Source organism: Panthera pardus, unplaced genomic scaffold (genome assembly GCF_024362965.1).
Source record: "Panthera pardus isolate Hobbes unplaced genomic scaffold, ASM2436296v1 HiC_scaffold_25, whole genome shotgun sequence".
NCBI lineage: Eukaryota > Metazoa > Chordata > Mammalia > Carnivora > Felidae > Panthera > Panthera pardus.
This window is the reverse complement of record NW_026526821.1, coordinates 42791450-42810879: the sequence shown is the minus strand read 5'-3', so window position 1 is coordinate 42810879 and position 19430 is coordinate 42791450. Positions and strand designations below refer to the sequence as shown.

Sequence of the window (19430 nt, the reverse complement as noted above, 5' to 3'; positions counted from 1 at the left end):
GAGTGGAAGACAAGATATTTTTACATTAAGAATTAAATCACCTGAGACACTACCTCACATCAGTAAGAATGACTAGTATCAAAAAGACCAGGAATACAGGTGTTGGTAAGGATGTGGAGAAAAGAGAACTCTCAGGCACTTTTGGTGGGAATGAAAATTGGTGCAGCCACTATGGAAAACACTATGGAGGTTCCTCAAAAAGTTAAACATACAGCCCAGTAATTCCACTTCTGGGTATTGACCAAAAGAAAACAAAAACACTAACTTCATTAAAAGATACATGCACCTCTACATTTACTGCAACATTATTTACAACAGCCAACATATGGCAACAACTTAAGTATCCATTGATAAATGGATAAAATGATGTATATGTACACACACAGATTACTCCACTGTACAAAAAAATGAAATCTTGCCATTGACAACAACACAGATGGTCCTACAGGGTATTATGCTAAGTGAAACAAGTCAGGGAAAGACAAATACCATATGATTTCACTCATAGGTGGAATCTAAAAAACAAAGCAAACAAAAACAGACACAGACTCATACACAGAAAACAAACTGGTGGCTGCCAGAGGGGAGGAGGATGGAGATGGGTGAAATAAGGGAAGGTGATTAAGAGGCACAAACTTCCAGTTATAAAATTAAAAAAAAAAATTAGTCACAGAGATGTAAAGTACAGCATAGGGAATATAGTCAATAGCTTTGTAGGACAGACAATAACCACTTACAGTGAATATTTCCTAATGCAGGTAACTGTCACATCATTATGTTATTATACATGTGAAAATAACATAAATTGTATGTTAACTATACTTCAATTTCTAAAGTCAAGTTACCTGAAAAATAAAATTTAAAAGTAGACCATAAAATAAAGTTGATCATATATAATTTAAACAAAATTAGTTTTAAAACTAATAAAACAATTGGAAACATGTTCTAATGCATTCCCTTCCACCCTTTTCATTGTATCTACAATTGCTGAAGCATGTGATGGTATAATCAGAATATAAAGAAAAAAAGACTGTTAATCTAATTAGGATCTAGGGGTGCCTGGGTGGCTCAGTCAGTTGAGCGTCCGACTTTGGCTCATGTCATGATCTCATGGTTCACAGGTTCGAGCCCTGTGTCAGACTCTATGCTGACAGCTCAGAGCCTGGAGCCTGCTTTGTGGATTCTGTCTCCCTCTCTCTGCCCCTCCCCTGCTCATGCGCGCGCGCACGCGCTCTCTCTCTCTCTCTCGCTCTCTCTCTCTCTCAAAAATAAATAAAACATTAAAAAAAATATTTTTAAGTAATAATGAGGATCTAACGTTGTTTAATGTCATTTCATCCAACACTGATAAGCACTTTACTATATACCAGGCACTGCTTTTAAATTACTTATATGCATCACCCAAATGCTGTGATGGTAGGTACTTCCATTTGGAGAAATAACGAAATCGAGGCATAGCATAATCAGTAACTTACCTAAGGTCACAGATAGTAGGTGGCAGAGCCAAGATTCAAAAACCCTAGGTAGTCCCACTCCAAGCCCATGCTCTTCTTAACTGCTTCTCAGTATAGTTTAACAGAAATGATAACAATACCTACCTCACTAGGTTACTATAAAAACTGAGAGAAAGTATAACACAATGCCTGTCACATATTAAATACTTATAAATTTTTAAAGACATTATTTCTTGTTCTTTCATTTGTTAGGCTTTCAAGTGCTTTTCTATGGTTCAGGATGCCTCAATGAGCATCAAATACCATTATTGTTTCATTTTCAAGGGAAGAAAGGGAGCTGGCATTTATTGAGGAATTTCTGTATGCAAGAATTATTTTAGGGGTGCCTGGGTGGCTCAGTCAGTTAAGCGGCCGACTTTGGCTCAGGTCATGATCTCGCGGTCCGTGAGTTCGAGCCCCGCGTCGGGCTCTGTGCTGACAGCTCAGAGCCTGGAGCCTGTTTCAGATTCTGTGTCTCCCTCTCTCTGACCCTCCCCTGTTCATGCTCTGTCTCTCCCTGTCTCAAAAATAAATAAACGTTAAAAAAAAAAAATTAAAAAAAAAAAAGAATTATTTTAAAGGTACTACTCTAATAATACTTGCCTTATCTCAAAGGATTTTCACTGTAAGACTCAAATTGTAATGCAGTATACAAAGGGGAGGTACTATTCAATTAGTTTAGTACTTAAAACTTAATTTCCAGGGGTGCCTGGGTGGCTCAGTTAAGCCTCTGACTTCGGCTCAGGTCATGATTTCACGGTTTGGCAGTTCGAGCCCCATGTCGGGGTCTGTGCTGACAGCTCAGAGCCTGGAGCCTGCTTCAGATTCTGTGTCTCCTTTTCTCTCTGTCCCTACCCCGCTCATGCTGTGTGTGTGTGTGTGTGTGTGTGTGTGTGTGTGTGTGTGTGTGTGTCTCTCTCTCAAAAATAAACTTAAAAAAATTTTTAAATAAAAACCTTAATTTCCATTGAATTAAAAAAAAAAGTATGTGGGAATAGAAAGTATAAAAAAGAATCCATATCCATGGGAACCTGTCCCTGTCATAATTACAAATGCCCTCTCACTAACTCATGTTCATTCAGGACCATCTGTTGTGGGCCTACTATGAGAAAGGCATCTTGATACTGAAAAAACCTTTTCTTAAGGAGATCAACAGTCTAGTTCTACAAAACATCTTAAGTGCCATAAAAGAAATTCACATGCTATCTTAGCCCTGCTTCTTAGACATGTACAGAAATGCAAAGAAGTAACATAGTATTGATACCCATATTAACTTCCCTTTACAAATTAAATAGGCTAATCCACAAAGTCTGAGGTTTGTCCATTAAGTTAGCCACTACCCACTTGTGGTTTAGTGAGTCTGTTAAACGTGACTGGTATGACTGAGGAGCTGCATGTTTAAATGATATTTTATTTTAATTAACTAAAATTTTAAACTGATTACCAATACCATTATACTAGAAAACTTATAAGCATGCATTGAACAACTTAGGTATGTGAATCTACTTTTTCAACTGTAAAATTTATATCTAAATACAGATCAAATGCTTCCAGTGAAAACTGAGTATTTGAATTAAAATGTGCTATATGTGTAAAATATATGCTGGATTTCAAATAATTTGTATGAAAAAATAATGTGAAATGTCTCATTTCTTATATTGATTAAATGTTGATATGACATATTGGGTTAAATAAATTTCATTCTTTTTTGTATGTTTTTAATAGGGCTAGTAGAATATTTAAAAGTATACATTAACTTGCATTTTATTTCTATTCAAAAACCCTGGTCTAAAGATTACTTACAACATTCTTAAAACAAGTTTTCAATGATTTGAGGATTCCTCAGAGTTCCAGAGCTTCAAAAACTGACTTAACAGATTGCTTCCTAACAAACTGAAGGAATCTTACCTGTATTTGCCTGCACTTTAGTTTTAGCTCTAGCACTATATGAAAATTTCACCACCGTCAAAAATGCCCATGAAACCATTTAAAAATAAACGCTAATTACATTTACAGGTTGGCAGTTTTCTGAAAGCATGCCAATATGCATTTTTCAACAAAAATGTTGAAAAGAGTAAATAGTCTTCCTTTGATGTAATCCAAAAACACACACAAATTAGTTTCAAATATGGGGTTCCTGCTATAGTATGCACTGAAGTTTGTCTTTGAAGTGCTCATCCTATGCCCTGTTGCAACAGAACAAGAGTTCTTTGACACACCTCCCTCATGTTAACAAAAAGCCAAAATCTCAGCTTTTTCTCTGCTTTTTCATATTCCAACTACATATTAAAACCTGAATTTTAGGGGCGCCTGGGTAGCTCAGTCAGTTGAGCGACTGACTGGTTCAGGTCATGATCTCATGGTGAGTTCAAGCCCCCCCATCAGGCTCTGTGCTGACAGCTCAGAGCCTGGAGCCTGCTTCACATTCTGTCTCCCTCCCTCTCTCTCTTCCCCTCCCCTGCTTGCGCTCACCCACTCTCTCTCAAAAATAAACATTTAAAAAAATTTTTAACCTGAACTTTAAACATGTTTAAAAAAATTTTTTTTAATATTTCTTCATTTTTGAGAGAGAGACAGAGCATAAGTGGGGGAGGGACAGAGACAGAGGGAGACACAGAAGCTGAAGCAGGCTCCAAGATCTGAGCAGTGAGCACAGAGCCCAACACGGGACTCGAACCCATGAACTGTGAGATCATGACCTGAGCTGAAGTCGGATGCTTAAGTGACCGAGCCACCCAGGTGCTCTGAATCACATTTTTACTTAAATCAATCACCTTTTAAAGATCTACACAAAAACTGATTCAATTTTAACATTCCAAAGCAAATCACAGAATAGGGTTAACAATACGTAAGCATTACAGTATCAGCTACTAGAAGACTTTTAGAGTTACAAATCACTCTAGACTAAAAACTACTCAACTCTATGGGGGATCCTTGTACAGAAGACTCCAAGATGAAATAAGTAACAAGTCTGTCAAAGTATTAGTGAGATGAACCAATCTGATGTTTATTTTGCTATACTTCTCCCAATGTAAACTTTCAAGAAAAATTAACACCAGCACAATTCCAAGTGAAAACTCACTTCCAACATCAAGGAGGCGGGGAAGAAAAACTGTGATTAAAATATTTCTGAAGCGTTAGATGTAAATCTTTGAGTACATCTTTCACAGACAATGTAGAGAGAATATTATGCTACAAGAGAAGGAAGCTCAAAATACTTAAATAACAATCTTCTATTTATTAGTCTCTCTGGTTTAGATATGCAAATCCCAAGCAGTACAACAAAAAACAGACTAGGCCTAACTACTCAGAGGCCAGAGCCTTGCTGTGTAGAAAAAAGCGACACATACGTGTTAAATCCAGTTTTTTTAATTTCAAGAGTTTTTTCTAATTTCACCTGTGCTGTTCATCTCAAATATCTTAGTTATTACTAAAAGAAACTAAAGTTACATTAACATAAAAATGATAATGTTTGGAGTCTTTCTGGATGGGAAGTTAAACACCTCTTGATTTAAACCAATTCTATTGGTGAAATACAATCAATTATTTGTTTTGTTTTGCTTCTTTAATAGACTATTTTTAGGGACATTTTGAGTGCACAGCAACATTGAGTGGCAAGCAGAGTTTTCCCATATATCCCTAGCGCTTGTTTGGCTTTAACATTTTGGCTGGATGAATTACCCAAGAAAAAGAAAGAGATAAGTATAAAGCAGAGGATGTTAATCACCAGGGCCGCTGGCAAAGATGGAACTCTACCCTGAATCACTTTGCATTCTACCACTACCAGGGCCTGACAATGGCAGGTGACTAGAATTAAGGGTCTTTATTCTGTTACTTAGCAGCTACAGAGGCATGCAAAGAAACGTAGGTGCCATAGAAGGATATTAGTCTTCAATATGTAGTTCTGACATTGACAATCATGTTCTTGTAGATTTTTTTTCCTTAAACGTTTATTTTTGAGAGAGTATGCAAGCGGGGGAGGGGCAGAGAGCAAGGGACAGAGAGAATCCCAAGCAGGCTCTGTGCTCTCAGCGCAGAGCCCAACACAGGGCTCAAACCCACAAACGATGAGATCATGACCTGAGCCGAAATCAAGAGTCAGATGCCTAACTGACTGAGCCACCTAGGGGACCCTTGTGTATTTTCTTTTAATGCTAGATTTAATGCTAGGCTCCACAAATAAGCCTAGACGAAGATGTGATGAGTATTTACATAACGTCAGGTTCACCAGAAGGGCATGCATGTAAAAACACTGGCTGCAACAAACAAAGATATTTTACTACTAATCAGAGAAATGCAGGCTAAAAGAGTAAGAAGTCATTTCACACCCATCAGACTGGCAAAGGTTTTAAGTGTCATAACACCAAGTGGTGAAAAGAAATGGAGAAAACAGACAAATGTAGCCAATGGGATGCAAACTAGAACCACCTGTAGTAGAACAAAAAAGGCATACGCATACCCTCTAATCCAGGACTTCCACTTCTAGATCTATACTGAGAACACACTCACTGGGGCTACAGAAGTAACATAAAACATGGAAACCGTCTGCTGCAAAACTGTTTAAGTAGACAAAAAGAGATAAAAGAATGGAAACTTGAGGAAATGTTCATTAATAGGGAAATGAATAAACGTATACAATCATAAAAACGGAAACTATTCAACAGTTAATATAAAGAACCACAGCTACAGCTAAAACCAAAAATCAACCCCCTCCCCAAAAACTCACCAAGTTTAATTTTTTTTTAAGTTGCAAAAGGATACCTAAACCATAGCACTTACATGAAATTTAAAAATACATCAAAATGATATATATTACTACAGATGCACATATGTATAGCTAAAAGTATGGAAATATCAAGGAGAAAGAAATATACTAATTTCAGCTGACTATGTTAAACTTTACCTGAGCCCTGTGCTCCTGGAAAGCAGAGCAGGTTAAGAAATCCACCCCCATCATTTTGTGTTTGGGGAAGCTGGTAAAATAAAGATCCTGCCATTGCTTGCTGAGATTAAGACCTGTCCTCATGGTTCCTCAAGACTCTGTTTTACCTGTCCCAGGTCCTTGTCCTTTTTTTTGAGACATTCCTCATTAATTAACGGTCTCCTAATTGCAAAAGCCTGAAAAAATCATCTCCTTAATTGGCCAGCACATTATGTCTTTGACACAGGAGTGGTTACCTCTGGGGAAGGAAGAGAATGGGTTGAGGAAGAAAATATTTAACTGTAATGGTAACACAGAAACCTGAAATGTGGCAAAAAGTTAATCTTTTCTTTTTTGTACAAAGAGACCGGTTATTATGTGTACTTTCTGCTTAAAATGTTTCAAAATTAATTTGTAAATTATGTTAAACCTTGATGTGGAGTCAAAGAAGGTCACAAGTAAACGCTTTACAGTCTGTTTTTTCATGTTAAATAGGCACACGAACACATCCCCAACCTATTTCATTACACTGCTGTAATGTAATGTACAGGCTGCTGTAAGTAAAAGTGTTTTTAGTAATCATCAAGTTGCAGGATACATTTGTAATGTATTCTGAGCCAATTAGCTCAGCTTGTTATAGCAGAGCTCTGACTAGGGCAAGGTTAGATTATCATGTAGACTTTTATTGTTTCTGGGGCAAGACTACACTCCTACTTCCCAGAAAGCTATACAGCTATGCTATAAATGTCATACACCATTGGTTACAAGAGGCACTAGGCAAGTCAACATGTAAGATCTCGATCCACACCCAACAGATAGAACTACTAAGCAGATAACCCTAGGAACTTGACGGTAGACAAGTAAATAAGCTTTCCAAGAGGAAGGTGGCACACCAAGTACACACATCAAAGTTTTGTGTGGTTCCTGTGGAGGATAGGCTTTTTTTTTTTTTTTTTTTTTGGCACTGTAAACTGAGATTCTGAAAACATGAAATCTCATCTTAAAGTGCCCAAGGTGATCTTTTGAGTTGGTTTCAAATTGCTTTTATTCCCAAGTGCTTCCAGAAGGCTTGAGTACCAGGAAGTGATTTTGTTAATGCAGAACAAACCCATCAACAGCTAAAATTTAATCTTAACAAACCAAAAAACCTTAGAAACTTGGAACCTCAGTTTCAAATATAGAGGCAGAGTGCTAAAATCTGGGATAATACAAGAACTTCCAATCTTCACAATATGCTCTGTGCTTATAAGGCTAAATACAAGAGTAATCTTTACAAAAGGTCAGTCTGTATTTTCTGAATCCTATTTGCAAGCATCCAAACAAGAGCTTGTAAGGTCGTCTTGATCTCCCTAAGGCCAACAAGTTTGAAACGTATCTGGAATCCACTCATCTTGGTTAATTTTTCTTCCTCCTCCTCCCCCAAGAACCAGTAAACAAAATATTTTAATGCATAGAAATATGGAAGGCTTGAACTAAAACTTAAAGCTAAAACACTTGGTCCTGTTTTCAAATAGAAAATAAAATTTGTATTAAAGAAACTCAAAAAAGAATGTCAAATCATAACTTAAAGCAGGCTCCAACCCACTTCAAAGAACTTTTATCAGAGTGGATGGTCTTAATTTTATAATTCAAAACCCTTAAAGTCTTTTAGTATAAAGTAGTATATACATTTATAATCTTATAGAGGTTTAAAAAAGTCTTAAGGTGCTTCTCCTCTCTAAGCTTACAGATTTAAACCAAAGAAGAACTGAAAACTGAACAATATCAAATTCCTACATCTCCTTACTCATCAAGAAACTACTAGTTAATCTTTTTCTTCCTTGCACTACCTTAAGTAAAAATTAAGTTATTCAGCAAAATTGTTATTCAGCAAAAAACATTCTGTATGCAGTAAACTGGTACCAACTGCTCCCAGGCAGACAGATGCAATAACAGTGTAATATTTCTAGCAAAGTCTGGTAAGCCTTTGCCTGCAAATCATTGACCAAAAATGGTAACAGCCAGTGCAGACTAAAGAAAATGACAAAATGTTCTACTCGATCGTCCAATTAAGAATACTGTTGTACTGCAAACTAGAGACAGTTTATAGAGGGAAATATGTAAATTAAGCCAAGTGTCTGTCCATCACCTAGAATATAAGGGGCATGTTCACTTTTTAGTGACAGGATAATCTGATGGGCTTTTAAAAACCTTTTTCATTCGCTTTTATTAGCATCCCAGCACTATCACTCCTCACACGTTAGGTTCTGGCAGAGACAAACTGTTCACAGGTAAAAAGAAAATTTCTAACCATGCAGGGAGAGACTAGGTAGGGAAGGGTTAAAAGAGCCACTGCCAAGCTCGACAAGCACTACAAGAGTGCTGCTGGAAGCTGATTGCCAGATACGACAAACAAAGCGGCTGCGAGGCCACCCTGTTCTTAATCATACCAGGGTCATACTCGTGATAATCATTCCGCCCTCTAGGGTTGTTCAATAAAGGCCTTATTTTCTTTAATGAGATGGACAGACCTCAGGGGCCGAAACTCGCACGAGTCACTGACCACCTCGGTGCCCGGCTTTGGGGAAACCTGCGCCAACAAGGCCCAGGCCGGATTCCGACGCCCCCCACCCCGGGAAGGCGGACTCCCGGTCGATTTCAGCGAGGGGGTGGCGCTGCTCGACCCTGGCAGGTCGTCCCCAGTCCGGGGCCGCAGGAACCGCGGGGACGAAGCTGCCGGCGGCGGCCTCGCAGCAGCAGCGACCGACGCAGCGGCCAGGAGCCGCCCCGAGGCGCCCCCAGGCGCGGGAGTCCCGGCGGGTCCGCGGGCGGCGAAGCCCGGAGACCCTCCCTCGCCTGGGGATTGCAGCAAGGCCCCGCGTCCTTCCCCGGGCGTGGGCGCGCCTGTCGCCCCTCCGCCCCGACCCCCGCGGTGCCCCAGCGCCCCGGCCCCGTCAGCCCACGCCTCGGGCTCCCTCCCACTCACCATCTTCGCCGCGGCGGTCGCAGAAACGCTAGAAGGGTAGCCGGTCGGCGCCGAGTCTGCGTACTGTCCTCCTCGCCGCAGAAGGAAGGAGCAACCCAGCGAGCAGCCTACGCTAGGCGCGAGCCTACCAGGGGGTGGGTGCGCGAGCGCGCGCCTCGGGCCCAAACGCGGCTGCGCACGCCAAGCGCGGCCCGTCGTTGCTGTGCAACCGGCTAGCCAGGCAGCGCCCCGCCCAGAGGGCGGGCTGAGGATTGCGCCTCACCTTCCGGAGGCTGGGGGACTAGGTCCTGCTCTCACCAGCTCGGCTGCGTGGGGTGGGGCCTTCCTCATCTACTAGCGACGAGGTGGCCCGGCTCGGGCTGGTACCTGCGGGCGAGGGGAGGGCAAAGGATCAAACGGGGCAGGGGGCCCTATCCCCAGCTCTGCCGGCGAGGGGGTGGGGAGGGGGAAGGGTCACGTGGCGCCCCGCCCACTGCGCTGCTGTTGCCCTAACATGGAAATATCCACCTGGCCAGGTGTGCGCCGCCGCTGGAGGCGGGGCCTGGGAGGACGCGGAAGGAGGAGGAGGGAGGAGAGACGAGGCAGGAGGGAGGGCGAGGTAGAGCGAGGTTGACTGGGGACTGGGGAGAACGACGGTGGGCGGCTTTCCCCGAGCAGCAGTCCAGAGGGAGGACCCGGGGGAGCCGAGGAGCGGGCTGCGGCGCCGAAAACGCGTCCCGCATTTTTTTACCTACTTTGGTGCGATTCCCGCCGTCCTCCCCTGATTGGCCCAGCCCGGCACCGTCGGGCCCTCGCGTGAGGGAAAAATCTGCACATTCTTCCCTCTTCCCGAGGCGACTGTGGCCATTCAGAGTGCTCTGTGAGTCACCGCTAATTTCAGGTCTGGAAAAAAACAAGGAGTGATTTGTTTATCTTTGGGAACTGCCCGGGGAAGGAGGCCCGGCGGTCCGCAGGGGTGTGGCTGGGAAACGGCAGAGTTTACTGGGACTATGGCGCCAGCCCCGCCGCTCTGTTTTGGGGGCTTTTAATTTGGGGTTGGGTTTTTTTTTTTTAATGGGTGGTTACATCACAAACACAATTTTGAGAGAGCCTGAAGGAATCCCAGTGTTTTTCCTGAGGGTGTTTTTGTGGAGAGTAAAGGGAGCAGAAAGAATTTACAACTGGGATGATTACTTTAAGTTTTACTTAATTTAGCCTACCGAGAACATCACGGCCTCTACCAAAATTATTTTAATTCTCCAAATGTGAGGCTTTGGGACAAGACTTTTTTGTTGTTTTTTGTTTTTTCTGGTCACTGTATGAAATCTAGACTGTTGTGTGGCTTTTGTTCTGCCCACTCAACGTAGAAACTTATTTCTCATTACCTCGTCCTGTTTTTTGTTGTTCTTCTTTTCTTTTCCAGCAAAGTTGGGACAATTCTAAGCCTTTACCACCTGATATAAGATTTTGCAGGCCAGAGCAGTGGCCTCAACTTGAAACAGAACTTGTTAAGGTCAGATTTGTGTTTCCCGTCCCCAGAGTTTCTGAGACTGTATCCGAGTGAAGACGCAATAATTTGCATTTCTCACAATTTCCAGGTGATGCTAATGCGGCTGGTTGGGCACCACGCTTTGAGAAGAACGAACCCACCTGTATCACACTGCAGCTGGAACCCTTTGTTTCTCTGCCTGGGACTCAGCGGCCCCTCCACCTGTAAAGTCTTCAAAGAGGAACTCCTGCTGGATGGCTGAGTCAGCCAAGCTCTGGGTTTCAGGGCAGATCATGATCTCACGGTTTGTGAGTTCGAACTCTTGCAGAGTCTGCTTGGGACTCTCTCTCTCTCTCTCTCTCTCTCTCCCTCCCTCCCTCCCTCCCTCCCTCTCCCTCTCTCCCTCTCCCCCTCTCCCCCCTCTCCCCCTCTCCCCTGCTTGTGTTCTCTCTCTCTCAAAATAAATAAATGAACTCTAAAAAAAAAAAAAAAAATACAAAAACCAAAAAAAAAAAACTTCAAAGACGTTCAGTCTAGTCCCAAATAGAATCATGCTCATTTAAGGATACAAGCCTGCCTCCTCTAGCTTCTCTTCTGCATTTCATCCTCCACCCTGCCACTAGTGTTCTATCCAAACATAAGAATCTGATCTTGTCACTTTCCTGCTTAAAATTTTCCAAGACTTCCTCAGCAGGTCATTCTGGCCCTTCCTTCTGCCTCTGGCCTCTCAGCCTACCTTTTCTGCCCTGCCTCCCATATCTTCCAGAGTGCCCAATTTCCTTCCAGACTGAACTTCTCATTCTAGAACCTTCCTTAACTCTAACTGCCATAATTATTGACCTGTTAGTTTCTCAGACTGGAATGTTTCTATTACCCTTCCATCCTGAAAACCTCTGACCACTTCCCCAGGGATCATTAGTGGTTTGTTCTTTAATCCCACATTTCATCACTTCTCAAATCATTAATAAGCATCCAGATCACCTGAGGATCTTATTAAAATGCAAATTCAGGGGTTTAGGGGGTGAGGTCTCAGATGCCCCCAGGTGATTCAGATGCTTCTGGTCCTCAACCCATACTTTGAGTAGTGAGGTCTTATGGTTTTTCCCTAATGTTTGTTACTGTAGACCTGTCATTGTTTATATAAATTTGCCACCACCACCAGTTTAGACTGAGTTCTTTGAGGACAGGGACTGTTTAGGATGTACCTTATATGGATTGGCATCATCCCTGATCTCTAATAGGTGTTGAATACACATTTGTTCAGTATGTGAACCAATATCTAAAAATGTTTTACAATTCATCAGGCAAACTTCTATGTTGGTTCATTATAACCTAAGATGAGCCCCCATTTTTAAGAGTCCCTTAAACTTTAACCTCTGCCTTTACACATAGATTTTCTGGGTCTTTCTATTCTTCCTCATACCACAGAGGAAAACATTTTGACATAAAGCCCCTCCTGAAATACGGATGTATTCCATTGCAAAATTAGAAAACATTTTTCATACTTAATCTGAGCATATACATATAAGCATTTTCATTTAAAAGCAATAATATGGCAGGAAGAATAAAGTATACATTAACGAAGAGCTTAGAGATGTATGTTAATACACTGGAAAAAGTTTTGTTTATTTGCAGGTGGACACAACCCTGTCGTAAACAGTATAGGAAAACTAGTTTCTACCCTGCATCCCTACAAATTCACCTGTTCTCTCTCCCCTTGGGCACCCCCAACTGTCCATTCTATAGTCTCTCCTATAGTTCCCTCCTCTGAAGAAAAGAGGAGGGAACTAATTCTTTTGTTCCCTTTTGTTCCCACTAATTCTTTGTTCTTCTCTAGGTAAGATGTTTTTTCCCTCTTCTTTTAGAATTTTTTTTTTAATCCTCGATTTTCTATAATTTGAAAATGATAGACCTAGGTGTAGTGTTTTGTTCTGTTCTGCGTTTATCCCTCTTGGTGTTCTTTGAGTTTTCTGGGTCTGTGGTTTGGTATCTGACAATAATTTGGTTAAATTATCAGTAATAGTTTCAAATATTTCTTCTGTTCCTTTCTTCTAGTATTACCATTTCGTGTATGTTACACCTTTTGTAGTTGTCCTACATTCGTTGGGTAGTCTGGGTTTTTTTCAGTCTTCATTGTCTTTGCTTTTTGCTTTTGAGGTTTCTGTTGACATATCCTCTAGTTCAGAGATTCCTTTCTCCTCCGTGCCCGATCTACTAATAAGCACATCAAAGGCGTTCTTCATTTCTGTGGGTCTTATTTTGTCTTTTAGTATGCTTTCCAATTTTTTCTTGATAACTGGACATGATGCACTGGGTGAAAGGAACAGCAGTAAGTAGGCCTTTAGTGATGTGGTGAGGTTGGGGTGAGGGGAAGACCATTCTATAGTCCTGTGATTTGGTCTCATTTTTACTGAATCTGCCTCTCGACTGTGAACTTCACAAGTGTTTCTCTGAAACAGGCCGCACACCCCCCACCCCCCGCCCCGCCGCCGTCCTTCCCTCCCCAATCTCTGCCCTTCAGTGGGACAGCATAGCTGGAGTAGGCTGGAGGTGAGGGTCTTCTTTCCCTAGATCAGGAGGTTCTGGTAACTAGTTTCCCCTCAGAGCAGGCCTTGTTAGGACTGAGGCATCTGGTGTATTTCAAGATGGTTCCTTTTCCCCTCCTGCCTTCAGTAGGGGATTTTTCTTTGTCATTTACTGTGGGAACCTGGTAGAGCTGCAGGAGGTGAAACAGATGTTGGGGGGTGGGGGGTCCCCTGTGACTGAGTCTCCCCAGAGTTTCTGTCAGACTTGTCCACATTGAGCCTCCAGCAATTTGTCAGTTACAGCTCAGGTTTTCTTACCCCGCACTGATTCCCAGGGTGGTTTCTACTTGAGTCTCTGCTTTAGGAAGCCATAACTCCCTGTATTTGCCTGTCTTATCTACAGTTTGGGCACAGCAGTCTGCCCTGTGTATTCTTCTCTCCTATGGATCCAAGAAGAGTTGTCTGTTCAGCTTTTTATTTATTGTTAGGACAGAGTAGCAACTTCCAAACACTTTACAGGCAGACCAGGGAAACCTGAAGTCTGCCCCTTTCCTTTCAATTTTTTTTTTTTTTTAAACGTTTATTTATTTTTGAGACAGAGAGAGACAGAGCATGAATGGGGGAGGGTCAGAGAGAGAGGGAGACACAGAATCTGAAACAGGCTCCAGGCTCTGAGCAGTCAGCACAGAGCCCGACGCGGGGCTCGAACTCACAAACCGCGAGATCGTGACCTGAGCCGAAGTCGGACGCTTAACCGACTGAGCCACCCAGGCGCCCCTGCCCCTTTCCTTTTAAAGAAGCTTCCCAGAAGTACCAGGCAGGGCTTCTACTTTTATCTCATTGACCAGAATGTAGTGTATGGCTGCCAGGGGCACTGGGAAATGTGGTCTGTTCTCTGAGCAGCAATGTGTTCAGCTAAGAAATTGGGATTCCTGTACCTAGACAGGAGGAGAAAGAGGGTACTGGGAGATAACCAGCAGTAACTACCATGGCTAGATACTATTACTCCATTCTACAGGTGAGGTAAGGTGAAGAAATGTTCCTTAGGAATCCAGAGGAATTAGTGATCTTCTCCCAAGCCCATGACCTTTACTGTCAGGCCACGTGACACATCAGTGGTGCTGAACAAAAGACCTGAGCTACCTCTTATTGCTTCCTTAACACTACAGAGGGGGGTTATACAAAATGAAGCAAATGGAAGCTGTAGAAAATACATTCTGGACATTCCTTTATTGTAGCCGGGTCCTCTTGGATCAACTGCCCCAAGGGCCTAGACATCTATTTTAGGAAAGAACTAAATATATTTAAGTATATTCATGGGAACAGCACAGTACTACATGGTAACACTTGATTTCTGTGTTAGTCTTCATGGTAAAGTAAAAGTTACATGCTTTTTTTTATAACAACATTTTATAACCTTATAAACAATACCGATACGTGTTTTTCAGTTACTGGCGTACTACTTGAATGAAACCATGAGAAATTGGAGTGGAAAGTGGCACAACACTCCTGACCAATGGTTATTCCCCCTCTTGGGTCTTCTGTTCCAAGTTCTGGTGAAAAGTATAGACCCTTTCTCCAGAAAAATAAATACTTGCTCCTACTCACAAAGGTTGGCTTACATTTTCAGGGAGCTCGTGGACTGTCCTGGAGCCCATCCCTTAAACTACATATTTCAGGAAAGGTTTGGGGGGAAATTCTAAAAAGGAAACCTGAGGTAGGGGTGACTGAACAGTCCTACAGTTCCTCCTCCACTGGGTTGCTATCACCCTGGTTATGAGTGCAGCATGACTCTTTCCAGACCCTTACAATACAGAGCATTTAGAAAAACACAGATGGCCTCCGAAATGCATGTAGGACTGCAGCTTGTTTTTGTTGGCTCACTCATTCAGCAGTGTATCTTCGGGATCTATCCTTACTGTCTTCCCATTTTCCAGAAGTAATGGTGCACTCTACAGTTCTGATTGGGTTGCTATACTTCTGAAGAAAGAAAAAGCCACAAAGGATTCAGAAAGGGACAAATAAAGGCATCTGGAATCCGGTATTTGATTTAAGGATAGACAAAATGACTTCAAACTCTCCAGAATATAAAGAAGCTCAGGGGTTGAATGTGACCACAAGTTAAAATAAATCATGAGGGGCGCCTGGGTGGCGCAGTCGGTTAAGCGACCGACTTCAGCCAGGTCACGATCTCACGATCTCGCGGTCTGTGAGTTCGAGCCCCGCGTCAGGCTCTGGGCTGATGGCTCGGAGCCTGGAGCCTGCTTCCGATTCTGTGTCTCCTTCTCTCTCTGCCCCTCCCCCGTTCATGCTCTGTCTCTCTCTGTCCCAAAAATAAATAAATAAAATAAATAAATAAAATAAAATAAAATAAATCATGAAGGGTAGGAATGAAGTAAATAGAAAATCTCAGCAAATTATAAAAATAAGAAGGCATCTCTTAAAAGCTCAAAGTGTGTACTTTCAGAAAAAATAGGGAGGCAGTTTTACATGGGTAAGGACAGGAGGAAGGTTGGGAGATGAAGGGAAAGGAAGACCTGACAGGCAGTAACAGACTGGTAGTGGTGAGCTTTCCAGTTGGGACCCATTTTTCCCCCACCCCGTTATTTTCTGCAGACCTCTGCCTCTCTCCTGACTACCAGAGAGCTAGAAACCCTCATTACCAGTGAAGTGCCCACTGCCAAGGCTGCTGGGTAATGTCAAGGCAGCACTAGAGCCCTATGGGGGTATGGAGATGACACCAACACTTGCAAACGGGTTGTCCAAGCTTGGAAATTTCCCTCACCCCCTTTTACCTCCCCTGCCTCTGGGGACTAAATAGTTCTATCCTGCTAAGGAGAGAGTATACTCGGAAGTCATCTGGAAGGGCGGGGCCTCCTGGTTGAGGTTGGGGGGGGGGGGCGCCCAGTTTGCAACCTCAGAGGTTCCCCAGCTTGGTGCATCTCTACCCATCTTCCCCCAGACTCTCCAGGAGTGGTACCCGTCCTCAACCCCTGCCCCAGGTATTCTATACAAACCCAGCCAGATGAAAACCCTAAGGACATATGTATGAGTCCATAGGTAAAGTTAATGAGATGGAGGAGGAATCCTAGCATTATGAAAGAAAAAGGCAACAAACTGAACAATTTCAAGCAAAAGAAGAAATAGGGCAAGAAATTAAAATGAGCATAGTAAGTATTCTCAGATAAGGAAAGATACTGGGAGACCAAAAGCAAGAACAAGCAGTTATGGAAAAAAATGCAGACGTTAGGAATATTCTTGAACTGGAAGATTCAATAGAGGGGCTGGACTATGGATGGATATATGTAAACAACAAAGATGTGAGTCAGAAGATGAGGTCAAGTAATTCACTGTCTCAGAATGCACCAAGAAAGGATAAAGAAGATGCAAAGAACAAGAGAAGAATTTCAGAGACCTGGAAAATAGAGGAAAAGGACGAGTATCTATCTGTATACAGGAATCCCAGAATGGTGAAATCAGCAAACTAGGGAAGAAAATACTTGGAAATACTTTAGTTCTGCTACATTTTAAAAGTTAATTCTTGAATCCATCATTTCCACATTTATGTTTTGGGCCTATGATGCGCCAGCTCTTCAGAGCCATGAATAAGACAGACAAGGCTCCTGCGCAGTCCTGAAGCTTAAATCCTAGTCAGCTTCAGGCAAACAATGAACAACCAATCAAAGAAGTACTTCAGTGACCATAAAACTGGGTGATTTGACAGAGGGTAACTGGGGGCGGGAAGGGCACGCTTAAATCAATGCTCAGAGAAGTCTGATCCAAAGAAACAGGATTTAAGCTGAGGCTTAAATGCCAAGAAGGACTCAATTGTGTGAAGGTAGTGGGGAACATCCCAGGCAGATGGGCTGAGGTCAGCGTGTTCTAAAAACAGAAGGAAGACAGTGTGGCTGGAGCCTGGAGAGCCAGGGTGGGTGGACCCAAATGAGACTGAAAGTGTAATTATAATTACCAGATGATGTAGGACCGTGCAGACGATGGTAAAGAGATCAGGGTGGATTAATGAAAGGACTGAATTATTGCCCCTGTATAAAGCACTGTATTTATATTATTTTCAATTACATTAGGCTGTACCTAAGAAACGGACAAAATTCAACTATCTTTGACCTACAAAAGCAGGAGTTTTTTTTTTTTTCTTTTTAGTAGGATGCACACCCAATGTGGGGCTTGAACTCATGACCCTGAGATCAAGAGTCACATGCTCTACTAACTGAGCCAGCCAGGTGCCCCCAAAAAGTAGGACATTTTTGTGGTTCAATCTAATATACATCAATTAGTAGGAGTCCAAGCAGCCTGGCATTTTAAAAAGATATTTGCATCATCCTATCTATTATTACCACCTGAATTTCTTGTAGGAAAAAGAGGAGGTAAGTTAAAAAAAAAAAGAAAAAAGTTTGTGTTTGGGGTCAAAGCAATTGTCTTATTTACATTCACAACAGGATGCTACTTTGAAATCTTTTCAGTTAGATTTGACATGTTTACTGGGTCCTACTGGTTGCCAGCTGTGGCCATGTTAGCTACCAGGAATACATGGGCCCTGCCACAAGGAGATCATGAGTGAAAACAGATTGATGCCAAGATAAACTTGGCCCAGGTTCCAGTGGGAATTCTCAGGATCCTACTGATGGGGCAGATCAAACCAGGGAGGTGTGACCAAATCTTGAGTGGGGCATCCGGAGAGGAAGGAAGTGAGCATTTGTTACCGACATGACCTCTCGCTTAGGTTGGTGAATACAAATATGGAAGAGATGGCTAGGGGGCTGACTCAGAGGCTGATGATTGGGGGAAGAAAACACCTAATGTTCTTACCCAAAAATTAGACTCCATGGACCAAGGTACCTAGAAAGATACAGATGTAGGGATTTTTGTTTGCTGCTTTTGTTTCTTGCTTTGGAAGAGGGGATGGTTATGATTTATACCCAGTTTTCCCTTCTGGGGGTGTGAGGCAGAATGTGAAATGGTGCTTCAGCCAAAGAACCCCAGCTCTGCCCAGTGAGGAAATTTGGAGCATATTCAAGGACAGCTCTGCTAGAAACAGCTGAGGGACAATGGCCATGATGTGAAATTGGAGTGTCTTTTCATATAACTTTTGCCTTTATCACTACAACTCCGGTATTTCTATCACCAGGCTCCCAAGAAGGTGTTTTATACCATTGGCACAAGTTCTGGTCTTGACTGGCTGTGTGACCTTTTAGGAGGTACACTTCTCTGGACCTCCTTATCCTTGCAAACTGAAGGTGTTAGGTTAACCCCTTTGGTTCTAAAGTGTAATGCCTGCACAATACAGAAAATGTCTTGAGTATCTAGGGCCATATTAGCAATTTGTGGAGTATCCTAGTAATACTAAAGCAGACCTCTGAATTTTGATTTATAAACTCTAGGCCTTGTGCTCTTGATACAAGGCCTGTTTTTACAGCAAAATCACTAAGTTGCTATAACTGTCCAGGTTGTGGACTCCTAGCGGGTCCCCATCTGGGGAAAAGAAGCTGATTGGCACAAAAGGGGCAAGCAGCACTAATGAAACACACTCTTATACGTAACTAAGGGCCACACATCACATCTTACAGTATTTTTTCCCCCCTTTGGTCGGTGTAAATTCAGGCCCCCTTGCAAGATGTTCCACATTGGAGGTGGAAGGAATCACTTGCTCATTTGTATTCTCCCTCCAATGGAAAACCTTTCCTCCCACCCCTTGAGCCAGTGAGTCACTTCCGCCCTTGAAACCTCTACAGCTTCCTTTCCTTTCTGGCCCTGGCCTGGCCATTTGGAGAGGGGTCCGGGCCGTCGGGCCAGAAGGTGTTCAGGCAGGAGGCAGCACACCTTGAATGGCTTTGAAATCTCAGGAGGATCCTCCCCATAGGAGAAAATATCTGTGTGGTCTGACAAATGCTGGGTGTTGGATTCCAGATTCCGTGTTTTCCCTTTTATCTTAAAAACTCTAGGAAAGAAACTCCCATAGAAGGTAGTGCCTACCGCAGGTTTATTTTATGACTCATGGAAATTTCTTAAATGATAAATATTGGCTCAGCTATAGCCTGAC

At 42.6% G+C, this 19430-nt stretch overlaps 2 protein-coding genes across 8 annotated transcripts in view; one reads left to right on the top strand and one right to left on the bottom strand.

Annotated features, from left to right (window-relative positions):
- Positions 1-9604, bottom strand: part of DSTN (destrin, actin depolymerizing factor) — a 35640-nt gene extending 26036 nt beyond the window's left edge. The window contains exon 1 of the mRNA XM_019462494.2: positions 9380-9604. Within this exon, the coding sequence (XP_019318039.1) occupies positions 9380-9382 (3 nt within the window). The 5' untranslated portion in view covers positions 9383-9604. The remainder of the gene's footprint in view (positions 1-9379) is intronic.
- A 24-nt stretch (positions 9605-9628) lies between these two features.
- The window catches only part of BFSP1 (beaded filament structural protein 1), a 71140-nt gene continuing 61338 nt past the window's right edge, over positions 9629-19430 (top strand). The window contains exons 1-3 of one of the 7 annotated variants that reach the window (XM_019462488.2): positions 9877-10259; positions 10782-10871; positions 10957-11155. The gene's annotated coding sequence lies outside the window, so the exon portion shown is untranslated. Of the gene's footprint in view, positions 9742-9792; positions 10260-10781; positions 10872-10956; positions 11156-19430 lie in introns of those variants that run through there. The other 6 variants (XM_019462487.2, XM_019462486.2, XM_019462489.2 and 3 more) reach the window with 6 other exon arrangements.